Source organism: Bubalus kerabau, chromosome 2, assembly GCF_029407905.1.
Source record: "Bubalus kerabau isolate K-KA32 ecotype Philippines breed swamp buffalo chromosome 2, PCC_UOA_SB_1v2, whole genome shotgun sequence".
NCBI classification, from domain to species: domain Eukaryota; kingdom Metazoa; phylum Chordata; class Mammalia; order Artiodactyla; family Bovidae; genus Bubalus; species Bubalus kerabau.
The window spans coordinates 184,455,088-184,474,451 of record NC_073625.1 but is presented as its reverse complement, the minus strand read 5'-3'; the positions used below and the strand labels follow the sequence as shown (position 1 = coordinate 184,474,451).

General features: G+C 42.0%; 1 protein-coding gene across 1 annotated transcript in view; it reads right to left on the bottom strand.

Moving 5' to 3' along the window:
• CPNE4 (copine 4) overlaps positions 1-19,364 on the bottom strand; it is a 260,051-nt gene that overhangs the window by 174,070 nt on the left and 66,617 nt on the right. Inside the window, exon 5 of the mRNA XM_055569694.1 lies at positions 928-1,011. Within this exon, the coding sequence (XP_055425669.1) occupies positions 928-1,011 (84 nt within the window). The remainder of the gene's footprint in view (positions 1-927; positions 1,012-19,364) is intronic.

Genomic DNA, 19,364 nt, shown 5'->3' with positions numbered 1-19,364 from the left:
CATGAAATGTTCCCCTAAGGCTACATGCAACTCTACCACTTCAGGAAAAAGGAACTAGATTTCCAGTGTGAGGTGTGGGAACACAGAAGCTGCTATACTCCTGTAGGAGACATGACAGTTCCTTCTTCCTTTACGCTACACTGCAAGCACAATAGTTCTCTCAGCTCTGAGCCATTCCTCCTTATCAATGCACTTCTCACCCCAACAAGTCTCTCTCTTGAACGAACTTATACAGAAAATAAAATACAAAGTGGAGTCTAGGGTTGGTTGTTAAGTGGGTGTGTGGTCACGGGTAGTGGTGGGTGGGATACTGAAGGATGAGGTTCACAGACATGTGGAGAGAAGGTGGGAGTATGAGAGGGAGATGCAGCCAGATCAAGTGCCTGCTGACACAGGGCAGCTGTTCATATGCAGACCTGACATCAGTACTGTGTGTGGACTTCCCTGGGGAGGCTGATTGGCTTCTCAAATTACAGCAAAACTCAGGGTCAAACACACACAATTCAAACCTTAGCTCTACCTCTTGCTCACTGTGAGAAATGGAAGGTGAATTAACCTCCTCAAAGTTCAGCTTCTTCATCTGTAATATGGGGTAATAATAGCCATGTCAAGGCATAGTTGTGAGAAGTAAATAAAATGATGCATGTAAAATCACTCAGTAGATTGCTTGGCACCTCATCACGCTCATCAAATGGTGACTAGGATTCATATTTTTATTATTAATAAGTTGCTGGCTTTCTGTATTAAAGGTCAATAGTGGAGAATATGTGTGAGAAAGGGTCTCCTCTTATAACACCCACATTCAGAATAAAGAGAGGACTGGGAAGACCCCAGGTCTTGGGGGAGACCTACAGACATTAAGAAAGGTAAAGTCAGTGTATCATGTTAAGGAAACGAGATGGCAAAACTGAAGATGGCACTTCTCACCTCAGTTCGGTGCACAAGCTGCTGAGTTGCATCATCATTCATTCGAAAAATTTCCAGAAATGGGTCAGATTTACTGAAGAAATCCTAAAATAGATAAGCAAAAATGAGTTTTTTTCTCTCCCCCTTGCACAAACACATTTGCTACAGCCCTGGATAAAATACCCCTGAATTTGACCCTTCCTCGCTTTAGTCTTCATCACCTTTGGCTAGAAGAAGCTGTATCTCAACCCCCAAGTCCTTTGAGAAGAAAGGACTTGGTTGACTGAAGTCCCAAGCAGTCTTCAAAGATCAGTTCAAATGCCAGGTCTCTAAGAAGCGGTGTATCTGCTGTCTTAAACAGGTTCATCCTAGTTATTGTAAAGCCTGTGTCTGATGTGTGAAACGGAGTATTTCCGCCATAGTAAACACGGATGTCACAGTCATCAGCTATTCTGAGCCTCCAAATTTAATTTCTGGGCCCGGAAGGCAGCGAGGAAGAGCAATGCCTCCAATCTGGCAGCCATTAAGCTGCTGCCACAAGTTGCCCCCACTTCCTATGGTGAATGAGGAACTAAGGATGTGAAAAATCAAGTTTCAGGGTGCTGGCCCCAATAGCTGAGATGCATATTAAAGTAATGATTTCAGTTAAGTCCAGACTCTTGCATCTTCCTATACATAGAAAAGCACTAAATTTCTTAACTCAAAATATCTAAAGAAATATTTCCTTAATAAATTATAAGGAAATAATTTTCCTTAATTAACAATAATCTTCTTCGTTCAGACTACCTGCCCCTTGTTGCAAACTTCTTTAAACCTGACTCCCCATCCTGCCTGCATCCGTGAAACAGATGGAAAGACCCTCCATCTCTCAGGGTCATGTGAGATGCTGTCTCCCAGGCTTGAAAACCTAAAAATTCCCACAAAATAAAACATAACACTCTACTTTTAGGTTTTGACTATTTCTTTAAGTTGACAATGACTACAGACACTGTGGGCCTGTTATTATCTGTTCTGCCTTTTGTTATGCTTGTTAATTTTTATCACATACTAGACAGTTCAGTTCAGCCACTCAGTCGTGTCTGACTGTTTGTGATCCCATGGGCTGCAGCACACCAGGCTTCTCTTTCCATCATCAACTCCCAGAGATTACTCAAACTCATGTCCATCGAGTCAGTGATGCCATCCAAACATCTCACCCTCTTTCGTCCCCTTCTCCTGCCTTCAGTCTTTCCCAGCATCAAGGTCTTTTCCAAGGAGCAAGTTCTTTGCATCAGATGGCCAAAGGATTGGAGATTCAGCTTCAAGATCAGTCCTTCCAATGAACATTCAGGGCTGATTTCCTTTAGGGTTGAGTAGTTGGATTTCCTTGCACTCCAAGGGACTCTCAAGAGTCTTCTCCAACACCACAGTTCAAAAGCATCAATTCTTCAGTGCTGAACTTTCTTTATAGTCCAACTCTCACATCCATACATCACTACTGGAAAAACCATACCTTTGACTATATGGACATCTGTTGGCAAAGTAATGTCTCTGCTTTTGAATATGCTACCTAGGTTGGTCATAGCTTTTCTTCCAAGGAGCAAGTATCTTTTAATTTCATGGCTGCAATCACCATCTGCAGCAATTTTGGAGCCCCCAAAAATGAAGTCTCTCACTTTTCCATTGTTTCCCAATCTATTTGCATGAAGTGATAGGACCAGATGCCATGATCTTAGTTTTTTGAATGTTGAGCTTTAAGCCAGCTTTTTTACTCTCCTCTTTCGAAAACTTTCATCAAGAGGCTTTTAGTTTTTCTTTGCTTTCTGCCATAAGGGTGGTATCATCTGCATATCTGAGATTATTGATATTTCTCCCAGAAATCTTGATTCCAGCTTGTGCTTCATCCAGCCCAGTGTTTCTCATGATGTACTCTGCATGCAAGTTAAATAAACAGGGTGGCAATATACAGCCTTGATGTAATCCTTTCCCAATTTGGAACCAGTTTGCTGTTCCATATCCAGTTCTAACCATTGCTTTCTGACCTGCATACAGATTTCTCAAGAGGCAGGTCAAGTGGTCTGGTATTCCCATCTCTTTCAGAATTTTCCACAGTTTGTTGTTATCCACACAGTCAAAGGCCTTGGCATAGTCAATAAAGCAGAAGTGGATGTTTTTCTGGAAATCTCGCTTTTTCGATGATCCAGCGGATGTTGGCAATTTGATCTCTGGTTCCTCTGCCTTTTCTAAATCCAGCTTAAACATCTGGAAGTTCATGGTTCATGTATTGTTGAAGCCTGGCTTGGAGAATTTTGAGCATTACTTCACTAGCATGTGAGATGAGTGCACTTGTGTGATAGTTTGAGCATTCTTTGGCATTGCCTTTCTTTGGGATTGGAATGAAAACTGACCTTTTCCTGTCCTGTGGCCACTGTTGAGTTTTCCAAATTTTCTGGCATACAGAGTGCAGCACTTTCACAGCATCATCTTTTAGGATTTGAAATAGCTCAACTGGAATTCCATCACCTCCAGTAGCTTTGTTTATAGTGATGTTTCTTAAGACCCACTTGACTTCACATTCCAGGATGTCTGCCTCTAGGTCAGTGATCACACCATCGTGATTATCTGGGTCGTGAAGATCTTTTTTGTAAAATTCTTCTGTGTATTCTTGCCACCTCTTCTTAATATCATCTGTTTCTGTTAGGTTCAGTTCAGTTCAGTCGCTCAGTCGTGTCTGACTCTTTGCGACCCCATGAATCGCAGCACGCCAGGCCTCCCTGTCCATCACCAACTCCCAGAGTTCACTCAGACTCACGTCCATCGAGTCAGTGATGCCATCCAGCCGTCTCATCCTCTGTCGTCCCCTTCTCCTGCCCCCAATCCTTCCCAGCATCAGAGTCTTTTCCAGTGAGTCAACTCTTCGCATGAGGTGGCCAAAGTATTGGAGTTTCAGCTTTAGCATCATTCCTTCCAAAGAAATCCCAGGGCTGCTCTCCTTCAGAATGGACTGGTTGGATCTCTTTGCAGTCCAAGGGACTCTCAAGAGTCTTCCCCAACACCACAGTTCAAAAGCATCAATTCTTTGGTGCTCAGCCTTCTTCACAGTCCAACTCTCACATCCATACATGACCACTGGAATAACCATAGCCTTGACTAGCTGGACCTTTGTTGGCAAAGTAATGTCTCTGCTTTTCAATATGCTATCTAGGTTGGTCATAACTTTTCTTCCAAGGAGTAAGCGTCTTTTAATTTCATGGCTGCAGTCACCATCTGCAGTGATTTTGGAGCCCCCAAAAATAAAGTCTGACACTGTTTCCACTGTTTCTCCATCTATTTCCCATGGAGTGTTGGGACCAGATGCCATGATGTTCATTTTCTGAGACATCATGTAATACTAGACACAATGTAAACAGTTATAAAGGCTTTAGATGAGACTTTAGCTTCTAGCAAGCAGTTAGAAAGGGGGCAGTCATCTGAATCCAAATAAGGTTGAGCTCTTTATAGAGGTTGGTTTTTTCAAAAGTCTTTAGAAGTCCAATGTAGTTCTGATTTCTTTATTCCTTAGGTATAGTCCTTTAAGACTCTCACTCAAAAACTCACTGTTTATGAGGGATGTTTCTCCTCGAAAAGCCGTTAATACTCATTTTTGTTTGTGAGAGTCTCTGGAAGACTGTTTATATCTGTTATTTCTTTTTTTTCTCTTTTACATAAAAAAATATTTAAATTGGAGGATAATTGCTTTACAATGTTGTGCTGATTTCTGCCATACAACAATGTGAATCAGCCATAAGTATATATATATGTGTGTGTGTGTGTGTGTGTGTGTGTGTGTGTATAATCCCCTCCCTCTTGAGCCTTGCTCCTACCCCTCCTCCATTCCTCCCCTCTAGGTCATCACGAGCACCAGGCTGGGCTCCCTGTGTTACAAAGCAGTTTCCCACTAGCTGTTTTACCCATGGTAGTGTATGTATGTCAGTGCTGCTCTCTCAGTTCATCCCACCCTCTCCTTCCCCACACTGTGTCCACAAGTCTGTTCTCTATGTCTGTGTTTCTAATCCTTCCCTGAAAATAGGTTCATCTGTACCATTTTTCTAGATTTCATGTATATGTGTTATTTGTTTTCATATTTTTAAAAAAAATGATATTTGTTTTTCTCTTTCTGACATACTTCACTCTGTATAGCATGCTCTAGGCCATAATCTCTTGGCTCTACAGTTCTTGGTTCAGTTTCTTTCTAAGTTGCTATTTGCTAATTAGTGAATGCCCTGAGAGAGTAAGTCACTCCAACTGCTGGGCTGCTTCCCTCCTCTGAAGCCTCTACAAATAACCCAAGCTCTCCCTATAACCCTGAGTTCCAGTTTTGCTTCCCCAACCCCATGAGACGATCAAAACCACTGCTCAGTTTATTTCTTAGTAGCTGTTTTCTGCTAGGGTTCCCAGGTTCTCCATCCTTAGGATTTATGAATCAGTCTTATGGAATTGCCTTGAGTGGAAAATCGGCATAGACCATCTGAATCATCTCAATGGATTTCTCTTCTTCCTGGCTTCTCCACTCCTAAATTTTGACTGCCTTTAAAGACTCCCAAAGAGATGTCCCTTATATCTTGTTCAGTGTTTACAGTTGTTTTCAGTGGCAGAATAACATAAAACAAAGAGGCACTTTAATACTGGAAGCAGCGTATCTTTCTTTTAAGTTTGCTTTTTACCCGAATAGATTATAAACACTTCAGAGAAGAGGAATTATGTCTTATTTTCTATTTCTACCTTTTCCTTAGCATCTTCTATAGCATCTAGTTTTTACTGGCACATGTACTTACTGGATATATGAATGAATACATAGGTGAATGAATGAGTGACATGAACACTGTGTATATAATAGAAGTTATCTGAGAAGAAGCTTTAGTCATCACATTCTTACTATGTATTTCACCAGGTTATTTATTCCCTGCCCCAGAAATCCAGGTGGCAGCAAAGTAGAATAAAGCCTAAAGCCATCTTAGTCTTTAGGTCAAAAAAATACTCTCAGGGAATATACTGATCATGGAAACTTGTGCTTGATATTAAGATTCAAGGAAGGATAAAAACTTTTCTCAGCCCTCCAAAGTGCTATCTAGTTTGGTGCTAAGTATACACATAAACATAACCAAGGGTTAAGTGTGAATGAATGAACAACAGAGAAGAGGGAAAGTCGATGGATTTTGAATATAAAATATGGTTGTGAGAAAAAGAAAACAAAGGATGTCACAGTCATCAGCAATGGCAGCCACCAGGTATGGTGAGCTGGTGGACCCTGAGGAACTCAGGAAGGTAAGAACACCTGCCATCTAGTAGCCATCAGACCGTAGCCACTCTCTACAGTGAACCCGGAGGAAACTCAGGATGAGAAAACACAGGATAGTGGTCCCAGATAGCTGACGTGCATATCAAAGAAATTACTTCAGTGAGCCCAGACTCCTACATCTTCCCATACATAGAAAAGAGTTTAGTTCCCTAACTTGGGATATCGGGTTTTCTTTAATTAACAATAATCTTTTGATGTTAAGACTACCTGGCTTTTGTGGCAAAACTTCTATATACCTGGGTCCTCTCTTTGCCTCTTCTCCTTGCCTCCTCAGAGCAGTTCTCTCAAGGTCACTTGAGATGCTGTCTCCAGGGCTTGAAATCCTAAAAATTTCCACCAAATAAAACATAACTTTCAACTTTTAGGTTATGAATATTAAGTACACAGTTATGAGGAGGATGTTTCTAGGGAGGGAATAGACTGACTGAAGGTGTAAAAGAGAAAAGACACACCAAGTAGCTGAATTATGCTGCAGCCTAAGATTGTGTAGGGGAAGAGTTGGAGGCAATACTGGTGGAGCAGTTCCATGAAGTGGTGGGCCTTCCTTACAGGTGCATCCAAAGTGCTTGCATTCACCTGAGAGGCAGTGAGGAGCCACTAGAGGATTTTCAGCAGGAAAATGTGATTGGCTCTATAGTAAAAACTTTGTAGGATACTTTAGAAAGAGGAGGGAGGTGGGGATATTTGCCTTCCATTTGACTGCCCTCCCCGCTCAACCAGGACCAAATGCACAGAGTATGGAAAATACCTTTCCTCTCTATTTTTGAAGGTGCCTGATTGACACTTCAAGAATACACAGAAGAACTGTACAAAAAAAATCTTCACGACCCAGATAATCGCGATGGTGTGATCACTCACCTAGAGCCAGACATCCTGGAATGTGAAGTCAAGTGGGCCTTAGAAAGCATCTCTACGAACAAAGCTAGTGGAGGTGATAGAATTTCAGTTGAGCTATTTCAAATCCTGAAAGATGATGCTGTGAAAGTGCTGCCCTCAATATGCCAGCAAATTTGGAAAACTCAGCAGTGGCCACAGGACAGGAAAAGGTCAGTTTTCATTCCAATCCCAAAGAAAGGCAATGCCAAAGAATGTTCAAACTACCTCACAATTGCACACATCTCACACGCTAGTAAAGTAATGCTCAAAATTCTCCAAGCCAGGCTTCAGCAATATGTGAACTGTGAACTTCCAGATGTTCAAATTGGTTTTAGAAGGCAAAGGAACCAGAGATCAAATTGCCAACATCCACTGGATCATCTGCTTTATTGACTATGCCAAAGCCTTTGACTGTGTGGATCACAGTAAACTGTGGAAAATTCTGAAAGAGATGGGAATACCAAACCACCTGACCTGCCTCTTGAGAAATGTGTATGCAGGTCAGGAAGCAACAATTAGAACTGGACATGAAACAATAGACCAATTTCAAATAGGAAAAGGAGTACGTCAATGCTGTATATTGTCACCCTGCTTATTTAACTAATATGCAGAGTACATCATGAGAAATGCTGGGCTGGAAGAAGCACAAGCTGGAATCAAGATTGTCAGGAGAAATATTAGTAACCTCAGATATGCAGATGACACCACCCTTATGGCAGAAAGTGAAGAGGAACTAAAAAGGCTCTTGATGAAAGTGCAAGTGGAGAGTGAAAAAGTTGGCTTAAAGCTCAACATTCAGAAAACGAAGATCATGGCATCTGGTCCCATCACTTCATGGGAAATAGATGGGGAAATGGTGGAAACAGTGTCAGACTATTTTTGGGGGGCTCCCAAATCACTGTAGATGGTGACTGCAGCCATGAAATTAAAAGACGCTTACTCCTTGGAAGGAAAGCTATGACCAACCTAAAAAGCATATTGAAAAGCAGAGACATTACTTTGCCAACAAAGGTCCATTTAGTCAAGGCTATGGCTTTTCCTGTGGTCATGTATGGATGTGAGAGTTGGACTGTGAAGAAAGCTGAGAGCCAAAGAATTGATGCTTTTGAACTGTGGTGTTGGAGAAGACTCTTGATAGTCCCTTGGACTGCAAGGAGATCCAACCAGTCCATTTTGAAGGAGATCAGCCCTGGGATTTCTTTGGAAGGAATGATGTTGAAGCTGAAACTCCAGTACTTTGGCCACCTCATGCGAAGAGTTGACTGATTGGAAAAGACTCTGATGCTGGGAAGGATTGGGGGCAGGAGGAGAAGGGGACGACAGAGCATGAGATGGCTGGATGGCATCACTGACTCGATGGACGTGAGTCTGAGTGAACTCCGGGAGATGGTGATGGACAGGGAGGCCCGGCGTGCTGCGATTCATGGGGTCGCAAATAGTCGGACATGACTGAGCCACTGAACTGAACTGATTGACACTTGCATTCATCAGTAAGTCTGCCCTGCAAACCGTGTCTCTCCACAGAAACAGTTCTTGCTTCCCCCCAGACACACTTCTATCTGATGGCTACCTCTTTGTGTAACTGAGCAGGATCCTATGGGGCCTTTCTGGGACAAACCCTTCCAGCACATCCTCTGCTTTAGCTCCTCTCTGAAGTACCCAGATAACAGTATTTGGTGCACATGTCCTGAGTTGTTCCACAGATGTGAAAACCTCCCACCCAACAGAAGATGTGAACTATATAATGACCTTCAGCACGTAGCACCCAGACCTCCTGGAACCCAAGGATTGATCATGTTAAACCGTGTGATAACTTTCCTGTTATCTCACCACCATCAGCCAATCAGAGAATTGTGCGTGAGCTGATCACATACCCTGGGACCCTCTTCCTTCACCTGGCATTTTAAAAATGCTGTGCTGAGGAAATTCCCTGGTGGTGCAGTGTGTGCAGTGGTTAGGGCTCCGGATTTTCACTGTCAATGGTACGGGTTCAATTCCTGGTCAGGGGACTAAGATTCTACAAGCTAAGCGGTGTGGCCAAAAAAAAAAAAAAAAAAAGTTTTGTCAAACTTTAGAGCATAAACCACCCGTCTCTCCTTGTTTGGCCCTGAAAGAAATCTTTTTCTGCTCCAAACTCTGATGTTTTGGTTTGTTTGGTCTCACTGTGCAGGGACACACAAACACGCATCTGCTCAAGACATTCACCCCTCAAGTCTATTTGTGTTTCATCCCTTATGTGAAAGAACTGGAGCCCCCTCCCCACTTCCTAGTGTGGACACACTAGCATGTTTTGCATGCCCGTGGGGCCCTCCTCTGGGGGGATAGACTCTTGGTCTCTAATACACTGGAGGAACTCTATCAGTTATTTTTCTTTTTCCTTTTATTGATCATTGTAAACTTTTTGCTATCATTATTTTTAAAAATAGAAAATATGTATAAAAATAGAAATATGAAAAAAATAGAAGAAAAAAAAATGGTCCATAATCTCACCCATAATACCACAACTATCAATAACAGTTTGATAATTTTGTCTAGAATCTAGATATAATTTTCTTTTTTTTTCTTATAAAAAATACTTGTAATTGTACTCTATATACACTTTGGTATCTTATTTTTCCTAATGGAAGTATATCGTAATTTTTTTAAACTTCATTTCACATTCTTTTAAGATACTATTCAGGATTGGCATGGAATTGTCAGGAGGAGGTACTATAAATCAAGATACAATCTTCACCTTCAAGCAACTAAAAATCTAATGCGTAATGCACTGTCTTTCAAATCCTGATTTCATCATATACAATTGGGATGATCTGGGACACGATATTTAATTTTTTCACATCTCAGTTTTCTTACCCATTAATTGGAGAGGATATCAGCCTTTCCTCATAGCAATGCAGAAGGATTAGAGGAAGTGATGCACATAAAGTTTTGAGTCCAGTGCCTGGCACATGATCAGCACTCAGAAAGCATTACTGCTATTTATTATTACCAATAAAAGAGAGAATACATGCTGCTGCTGCTGCTGTGAAGTCACTTCAGTCGTGTCTGACTGTGCGACCCCAGAGACGGCAACCCACCAGGCTCCCCCGTCCCTGGGATTCTCCAGGCAAGAACACTGGAGTGGGTTGCCGTTTCCTTCTCCAATGGATGAAAGTGAAAAGTGAAAGTGAAGTCACTCAGTCGTGCCCAACTTGTAGCGACCCCATGGATTGCAGCCTACCAGGCTCCTCTGTCCATGGGATTTTCCAGGCAAGAGTACTGGAGTGGGTTGCCATTGCCTTCTCTGGAGAATACATGAGGACACTTAGAAAAGCAGTATACAAATACCAGGGATAATTACTATTAAGAATTTAGCAGTACTTCTATCTGGTTTCTGGAAATAAAACTACTCATAAGCATCTCAAAAGTATCTCAAATGTATACTCAGAGATTCATAGTTAAAAACAACAAATCTGCATCTAATTGTATAGTTACTTGACCACAATCTGGAATTTTCAGCTTTCTTGGCTTTGACCATCAGTGTTAAGAAGGCATTTAGGACAGTTCAGTACAATGAAAATTAATGATAGAGGCATTTTACTAAAGTTTTGCTCTAGTGAAATGTTAATAGTGGAATAACTTGGAGGCTATATGCCCTAGCTCTTTTAGTCCAATATGAAAGAAATTTAGTTAAGGGAGATGTCAGTTGAGGTTTGAAAGAGAAAAGGAAGCAGTGCATAGCCATGACAGTGATCATGAAAGTAGAATACTGGAACTGGAAAAGACTGAATGACATTCAGACACTGTGACTTCTTCACCTTGTGACTTTGGGAAAATTTTTTTGCCTCACTGTGCTTCATCTGTAGACTGGAAGTAATGAGACCCATTGTTAAGAATATGGTTATGTTTGGGGAGTAATGCAGGCTGACGCCTGACACCTGGTATATTGTAGATGCTCATGAATGATAATTTGTATCACTAATGTAGGGTGGATTAGTGTTCAGGCAGGCATACTTGAACACAGTAAAATCACAGCACAGCCTGACAGAGTTACCATTGCTATAGAACAGGGGTCAGCAAACTATGGCATGTGGCCCAAATTCAGCCCACTGCTTGTTTTGTAAATAAAGTTTTATTGGAACATTGTCATGCTCACTGACTTATGTAGTGTCACGACTGAGCAACTAAGCACAGCACAGCACATGGCTGTTTTCATACTGCAAAAGCAAAGATGCATTGTTGGGACAGAGACCATACAATCTGCAAAGTCTAAACTATTCACCATCTGGTCTTTTATAGGAAAAGTTTGCCAACCTCTACTTTAGAGACATTTAGCTGCTTATATAGCACCCCATCAAACTAACATCATGGGAACATTAAGAAAATACAGCATATAATGATCATGATTACAGATGTGAAGAGCACCAGTGCAAGAATCAGTTCTTTTTTTTTTTTTTTTTTTAGAATCAGTTCTAACATACCAACAAGAATACTTTCTCAGGAAAGAGAGGAGAAAGAAAAGAGATATAATTCAATTCATATCTCTACTTGTTAGATTAATCACCAACTAGCTGCTAATGTAATGAGGAGCTTTAGGAGTTAAAAAGTCCATCTCTCCACTAAGTGAATTACATTAACGTTACACTAAAACCATTATTTCCTGCAAACCTCACCTATTTTATGTGTGAGTCTCATGAAGCCTATTGGATTTCTGTCTTGAGTAGATAGCTGCTGATCTGGACAGCTTCGGAAAGAGCTTATCAGGCACTGGTGAGGGATCTCTGGCAGACAGCCTGCCAGGAGGAGCCCCAGGGGCGACCAGGTACCAGGAAGTGGGGAGTGAGGGAAGGTCCAGGCCAGAGCACCGAGACAGAGGGGCTGCTGGGTGAGGGGGAGCAGTTGGGGCTTGGGGAATATTTGGGTGCCTGGAGCAGTGTGTTTGTTTGGCTGGGAGAGGGAGGGACGTGCTTTTCTTTCACTTCCTGGGAGGATAGAGGCGCTGCTGGGGGAGGGGAAGCAGTTTGGGTGCAGGGGCCATTTGGGCACACTGGGAGCGGTTTGGGAGTCCTTGGGTGGCAGGAGCAGCATGCCTGCTCGGCCAGGAGGGGGAGGGATCCTCAAGGGTTGGAGGAAGCCCATGGGGTTTCCCTTTTACTCCAACTGGAGGAGTGCAGGGCTGCTGGGGGAGGGGAAGAGGTTTTGGAATGGTTTGGGTCTCTTTGGGCATCCAGAGCAGTGTGCCTGCTCCACTGGGAGCGGGAGGGACCCCTGAGAGGGCTGGAGGATCCAGTGGGGAACCCTCTGGGGGTAGCCATTGCACTTGGCCCCAGGGAATCTTCTGGGGCCAGGGGCCGGGGTATCTGCCTTCTGGGGGCTCCTCTGCCCTCCGTGGCCCTATCTACTCTCCCACTGAGCCATCTTCCCTTTGTTCTCTGGGGTGCCCTTCTCTGCAGGGATTCCCCAGCCCCACTCCTTATCCCCAACACCGTGGGTCATCTGCACGTGAGGAGTGGGGAGGCTCCTGCAGGGTTCCAGGAATAGAGAATTGCCTGGTGTCCCCTGCCCATGGGCCCTGGGAAGCTTCCTAAGGCCCCCAGGCTGACCTCTCTCTGCCCTTTGGGACGACTTCTGCAGTCCAGGGCCCAGGTCACCTTCCAAAGACTTCTCCAGGTCTCCCTCTGCTCTCCACTTCCAGTTTCCTCCCTCCCTCTGGGAAACCCCTTGGGTTCCCCTCTACCCTTTAAGACCCCCCCCCCTTCTCAGGCACAGTCATTCCTCCAGGCTGAGCACTCAGCCATACAGGATACCAGCCTCCACCTTCCAGAGTCCTTCTCTGTTCTCCATGTTCTTCCTCCCTCCAGGGTTCCTGTCCTCTGTGAGTCCCTCACCCCTCCAAGGGCCCTGACTGCCTTCTGAAACTGGCTCTCCACCATCTGGGACCCCCTTAAACCCTCTGGTTCCCTCCTCCTTCTGGGGGACACCCCCTCAATCCTCCAGGGCCCCTCTCCCTCTGACCTCCCCTCTGCTTTCCAGGCTGAGCCCTCTGCTTTCCAGGTTGAGCCCTCTGCCCTCTGGGGATTATCTCTACTCTCTGGGGCCCCCTCTGTCCTTCAGGGCCACCATCAAGGGCACACACTGCCCACATAGGGCCTGTGGGTGCAGGAGGGAGGGAAGACAGTAGGGCCAGCAGGGAAGGGGTCCCTACAGGTGTGGAGGAAAGGGGAATCCATCTGGTGTTCCACCACCCACTCAGCCCTGGGAGCCTCCTGGGACCTGGACCTTATCCTCTACTCCCCAAAGCCAAAGGCAATGCAGAGGCCACCTCAGATGCATGGAGCCTGGGCCTCCCTCCACCCTCAACCAGGGCCTTTTCTGGAGGCTTGGGTCCTGAGTCAGGACCTCACCCTCATGGGACTCCCACTTCCACCTAAAACTGCCACCCCTTAAGCCATTCCCTACCTAAGCCCTGCCCTTTACAGCCAAGGTTTGTTCTGCCTTTTGGTTTTTATTATTATTTTTACTATTTACCAGTGGAGTTTTGTTTTACTCTCCAGTAGTTGTTTCATACATATACTTATTTTTTTCTACTATTTCTGTTAGTTTTCTAAACTTATTTTAGTACTTTTTAGTCTTTGACCCCTCTTATTTATATTCTTACTTATATTCTGTCCCCTCTTATTTATATATATATAATTGCCTCCCCCCCCCTTTTTTTTCCTTCTCTCTCTTTACTATTGGAATACATTTTTACCCTTCAGGGGTTGCTATTTTTTGTTACTATTCTGCCCCCCCCCCTTTTTTAAAATCCACCCCCCCCCAACAGCTCATGGCTTATGGGATCCCAGTTCATTGGCCAGAGATCAGGCTTGAGCCCCTGAGGTGGGAGCACTGAGTATGAACTGCTGAAACAATAGAGAATGTCAGGTCCCAGAGAATATTAATCAGAGTGAGGGATCCCAGAGGTCCACATCTCAACATCAAGACCCAGATTTACCAAACTGCTTGAAAACTCCACTGCTGGAAACCTCAGCTCAAACAACTAGTGAGACAGGAACACAGTTTCACTCATCAAAAAGGAAAATTAAATGAAAAAAAAAATGTTACAGATGAAGGAGTAAGGAAAAAAACTACAAGACCAAATAAATGAAGATGAAATAGGCAACCTATCTGAAAAAGAATTTAGAGTAATGATAGCAAAGAATTTTCAAAATATTGAAATTAGAAGGGAGAAAATGCAAGAGGCATTTAAAACATTTAACAAAGACCTAGAAGAAATAAAGAATAAACAGTGATGAAAAACACATTCACTGAAATTAAAAATGCTCTATTGATAACAGAGTAACTGAGGCAGAAAGGATAAGTGAGCTGGAAGATAGAATGATAGAAATAGCTGCCAAGGAACAGGGTAAAGAAAAAAGAATGAAAAGAATTGAGGACAGTCTTAGAGACCTCTGGGACAATATTAAATGTACCAACATTCAAATTATAGGGGTCCCAGAAGAAGAGAAAAAGAAAGGGTATGTGAAAATATTTGAGGAGATTATAGTTGAAAACTTCCTTAACATGGAAAAGGAAATAGCCACTAGGTCCAGGAAGCCCAAAGAGTCCCATAAAGGATAAACCCAAAGAGAAGTACACCAAGACAATATTAATAAAACTAACAAAAAATAAACCTAAGAAGCTACAAGTGAAAAGCAAAAATTAACATACAAAGGAATAAGGCTAATAGCGAATTTTTCAACAGAAAATCTGCAGGCCAAAAGTGAGTGGCAGAATATATTTAAAGTGAAAGACAAATATCTACAACCAAGATTACTCTACCCAGCAAGGATTTAATTCCGATTAGATGGTGAAATCAAAAGCTTTATCAACAAACAAAAGCTAAGAGAATTCAGCATCACCAAACCAAACTTAGAACAAATGCTAAAGGAACTTCTCTAGTAGGAAACACAAGAGAAGAAAAAGACAAACCCCAAATGATTAAGAAAATGGCAATAGGAACACACATGTCAATAACTACTTTAATGTAAATGGATTATATGCCACAACCAAAAGGTACAGACTAGCTAAATGGATACAGAAGCAAAGTCTGTGTTTATGCTGCCTACAAGAGACCCACTTCAGATCTAAGGACACATACAGACTGAAAGTCAGGTGCCGGGAGCCAGCACGGGAGTTCCCACCCATGACAAAGGTCATGCGGAGAGGACCTGACATGCAAAGGTGAATCAGAACTCGAAAAGCCCCCTGGACCTGCCCGAGCATCTACCCCAAAACCAAAATCTGTCTGTTTTACTATTTCATGACTTTCACCAACTCTTCTGACATTAATGGGGGGCTATCCCCAACCACCTTTCTCTGTAAGAAAATCAACTTAAAACTCTAGTTAATAAGTCTTCTGGGCATAATAGGAGTGTTTCAATTCAAACCCCTCTGATGACTTTCTAGCTTGCCTGACAGGTTTGTTCGGACTCCTGCAGCTACGCATGTGATTGTTCACAGCCTCCCAACCACAAGAGGCACAGGAAGCTTAAGATATTCTAACAATGCAGAGCTTCTCAGAGAGTTAAAATTGTTAGAATAGAACTAGTAGAGGATTTCTTTGTTGAGCCAATGTTTGCTGCCAAGTTTCCATATCCCTTACCTACTGTGTCCCTGGGAATGTATTGATCAATATAGTTGGTATATAGAAATGTAAGTAAGAGCTTTAATGTTTGTAACCTTGGACCCTTGAGTTAATTCTTTTCTTGTTATAACCCACCACACTTTTGCCCTATAGGAATGCAACTTTATCTAATGCTTTCGGAGGGTGGAGCCTAACTTTAGAATAATCACCTTTAGAGAAAAATAAGTTTTCTGAAGAAAGGGTCATAAAATGTTAACAGGCCTCCTGGCCAGAAGATGATGTAAATCACCTAAAGCTTTTGCATATGATAAGTTTGCAGAAAGAAAGCCTGGTTTCGATAAGGATCAAGGACTGCTGACCTTGCATGAATCTACCCCCCTCCGCCATTATCCTCTATGCACAACTTAAGGTATAAAAACTACTTTGGAAAATAAAGTGTGGGCCATGCTCATCAAGCTTGGTCTCCCCATGTCATTCTTTCTCTTTCCTTTTCCTTTTCAGGCTGATTCCCTGGAGCACAGGGGCCCTCTGCATTCACTTTCCTGCCTGGGCTTCTAAAACCCACTCGAGAAGGTGCCTAAGGTGGAGCACCTTCAGCTATTCGAGAGGGCACCTGCGGCCTATGTGAACAAAGCAAGTCCCATGCTGGGGCTTTATTGGCTTTCTGCGTAAACCAAGGAATATCAGCCTCTTTTCTCTTCTCTATTTTCTCAACTGCAAAATTCTTTACTTATCTCTTTCTCCTTTTATCTATCCTTTTCACCAATGCCGTCCTCCTGAGGGAATCCCTGGATCCAACCAGGGCTGGACTCCGGCAGTCAGAGGATGAAAAAGATATTCCATGCAAATGGGAATCAGAAGAAAGCAGGAGTAGCAATTCTCATATCAGACAAAATTGAGATTTTTAAAAACTGTTACAAGACATAAGGAAGGCCATCATAATGATCAAGGGATCAATCCAAAAGAAGATGTAACAATTATAAATTATGCACCCAACATAGGAACACCTCAATACATTAGGCAAATGCTAACAATCATAAAAGAGGAAATCAATGGTGACACAATTATAGTGAGGGACTTTAACACCTCACTTACACTAATGGACAGATCATCCTGATAGAAAATTAATAAGGAAACACAAGCCTTAAATCACACATTAGACCAGGTGGACCTAATTGATATCTTCAGGACATTCCATCCCAAAGCAACAGAATAAACATTTTTATCAAGTGCACATGGAACATCTCCAGGATGCATTGCATCTTGGGTCACAAATCAAGCTTCAGTAAATTTAAGAAAATTAAAATTGTAGCAAGCATCTCATCTGACCACAATGATATGAGACTAGATATCAACTACAGGTTAAAAAAAAAAAAACCTGTAAAAAACAAAAACACATGGAGGCTAAACAACATGCTTCTAAATAACCAATAGAGAACTGAAGAGATCAAAAATGAAATTTTAAAAAGTACCTAGAAATAAATGACAATGAAAACATAACCACTCCAAACCTTATGGGATTCAGCAAAAGCAGTTCTAACAGGGAAGTTTATAGCAATTAAAGCCTACCTCAAGAAACAAGAGAGACAAAAAATAAACACCTAACAAAGAAGAACTAGAGAAGGAGAATGGAAATTGTCAAAGAAAGGAAACAAATTGTAAAGTTCAGAGCAGAAATAAATGAAAATGAAATAAAGGAGACAATAGCAAAGATGATTAAAACTAAAAGCTTGTTCTTCAAGAAGATAAACAAAATTGACAAACCACTAGCCAGACTTATCAAGGGAAAAAAGGAGGAGACTCAAATCAATAAAATTAGAAACAAAAAAAGACAATGCAGAAATACGAAGGATCATAAGAGACTATCATGAACAACTATATGCCAATAAAATGGATAACCTGGAAGAAATGGATAAGTTCTTAGAAAAGTACAACCTTCCAACACTGAACCAGGAAGAAATAGAAAACATGAACAAATTATAAGCACTGAAATTGAAACTGTAATAAAAAAATTCTTCCAATAAACAAAAGTCAAGGGCCAGATGGCCTCACAGGCAAAGTATACCAAAAGTTTAGGAAAGAGCTAACACATATGCTGCTCAAACTCTTCCAGAAAATTGTAGAGGAAGGAAAACTCTCAAACTCATTCTACGAGGCCAATATCACCATGATACCAAAACCAGAGAAATATGTTATATATATATATATATATATATATATATATATATATATATATACACACACACACACACACACACACATGAAAGTGAAGTCGCTCAGTCGTGTCTGACACACACACACACACACACACATGAAAGTGAAGTCGCTCAGTCGTGTCTGACTCTTTACGACCCCATGGACACCAGGCTCCTCTGTCCATGGGATTTTCTAGGCAAGAGTACTGGAGTGGGTTGCCTTTTCCTTCTCCAGGGAACTTCCCGACCCAGGGATTGAACCCAGGTCTCCCGCATTGTAGACAGACGCTTTACTGTCTGAGCCACCAGGGAACCAATATCACTGATGAACATAGATGCAAAAATCCTCAACATAACTCTAGCAAACAGAATCCAACAATGCATTAAAAGGAAATGGCAACCCACTCCAGTACTCTTGCCTGGAAAATCTCATGGACAGAGGAGTCTACAGCTCTCTTTATGGACAGAGGCTACAGTCCATGGGGTCGCAAAGAGTGGGACATGACTGAGTGACTTCACACCATGGTTAAGCGGGTTTTATCCAGAGATGCAAGAATTCTTCAATATACATAAATCAATCAGTGTGATATATCATATGAACAAATTGAAAGATAAAAGTCATATGATCTTTTCAATACATACAGAGAAGCTTTTGATAAAATTCAATGCCCATGTATGAAAAAAGCTCTCAAGAAAGTGGGCATAGAAGGAACCTACCTTAATATAATCAAGGCCATATACAACAAACCCAGAGCAAACACTATTCTCAGTACTGAAAAACTGAAAGCATTTCCTTCTAAGACCAGAAATAAAACAAAAGTGCCCAGTCTCACCATTATCATTCAACATAGTTTTGGAAGTCCTAGCCACAGAAATCAGAGTAGACATAAAAGGAATCAGAATTGGAAAAGAAGAAGTAAAACACACACAGTTTGCTGATGACATGATTCCCTACATAGAAAACCCTAAAGATTCCACCAGAAAATTACTAGATCCAATCAATGAATATAGTAAAGTTTCAGGATATTAAATTAATACACAGAAATCCCTTGCATTCCTTTACACTAACAATGAAAATTCAGAAATACACGTTAAGGAAACATTATCATTGACCATTGTAACAAAGAGAATAAAATACTTAGGAAGTCAGGAAGCAACAGTCAGAACTGAACATGGAACAACAGACTGATTCCAAATAGGAAAAGGAGTACATCAAGTCTGTATATCGTCACCCTGCTTATTTAACTTATATGCAGAGTACATCATGAGAAACGCTGGACTGGATGAAGCACAAGCTGGAATCAAGATTGCCGGGAGAAATATCAATAACCTCAGATATGCAGATGACACCACCCTTATGGCAGAAAATGAAGAGGAACTAAAAAGCCTCTTGATGAAAGTGAAAGAGGAGAGTGAAAAAGTTGATTTAAAACTCAACATTCAGAAAATGAAGATCATGGCATCT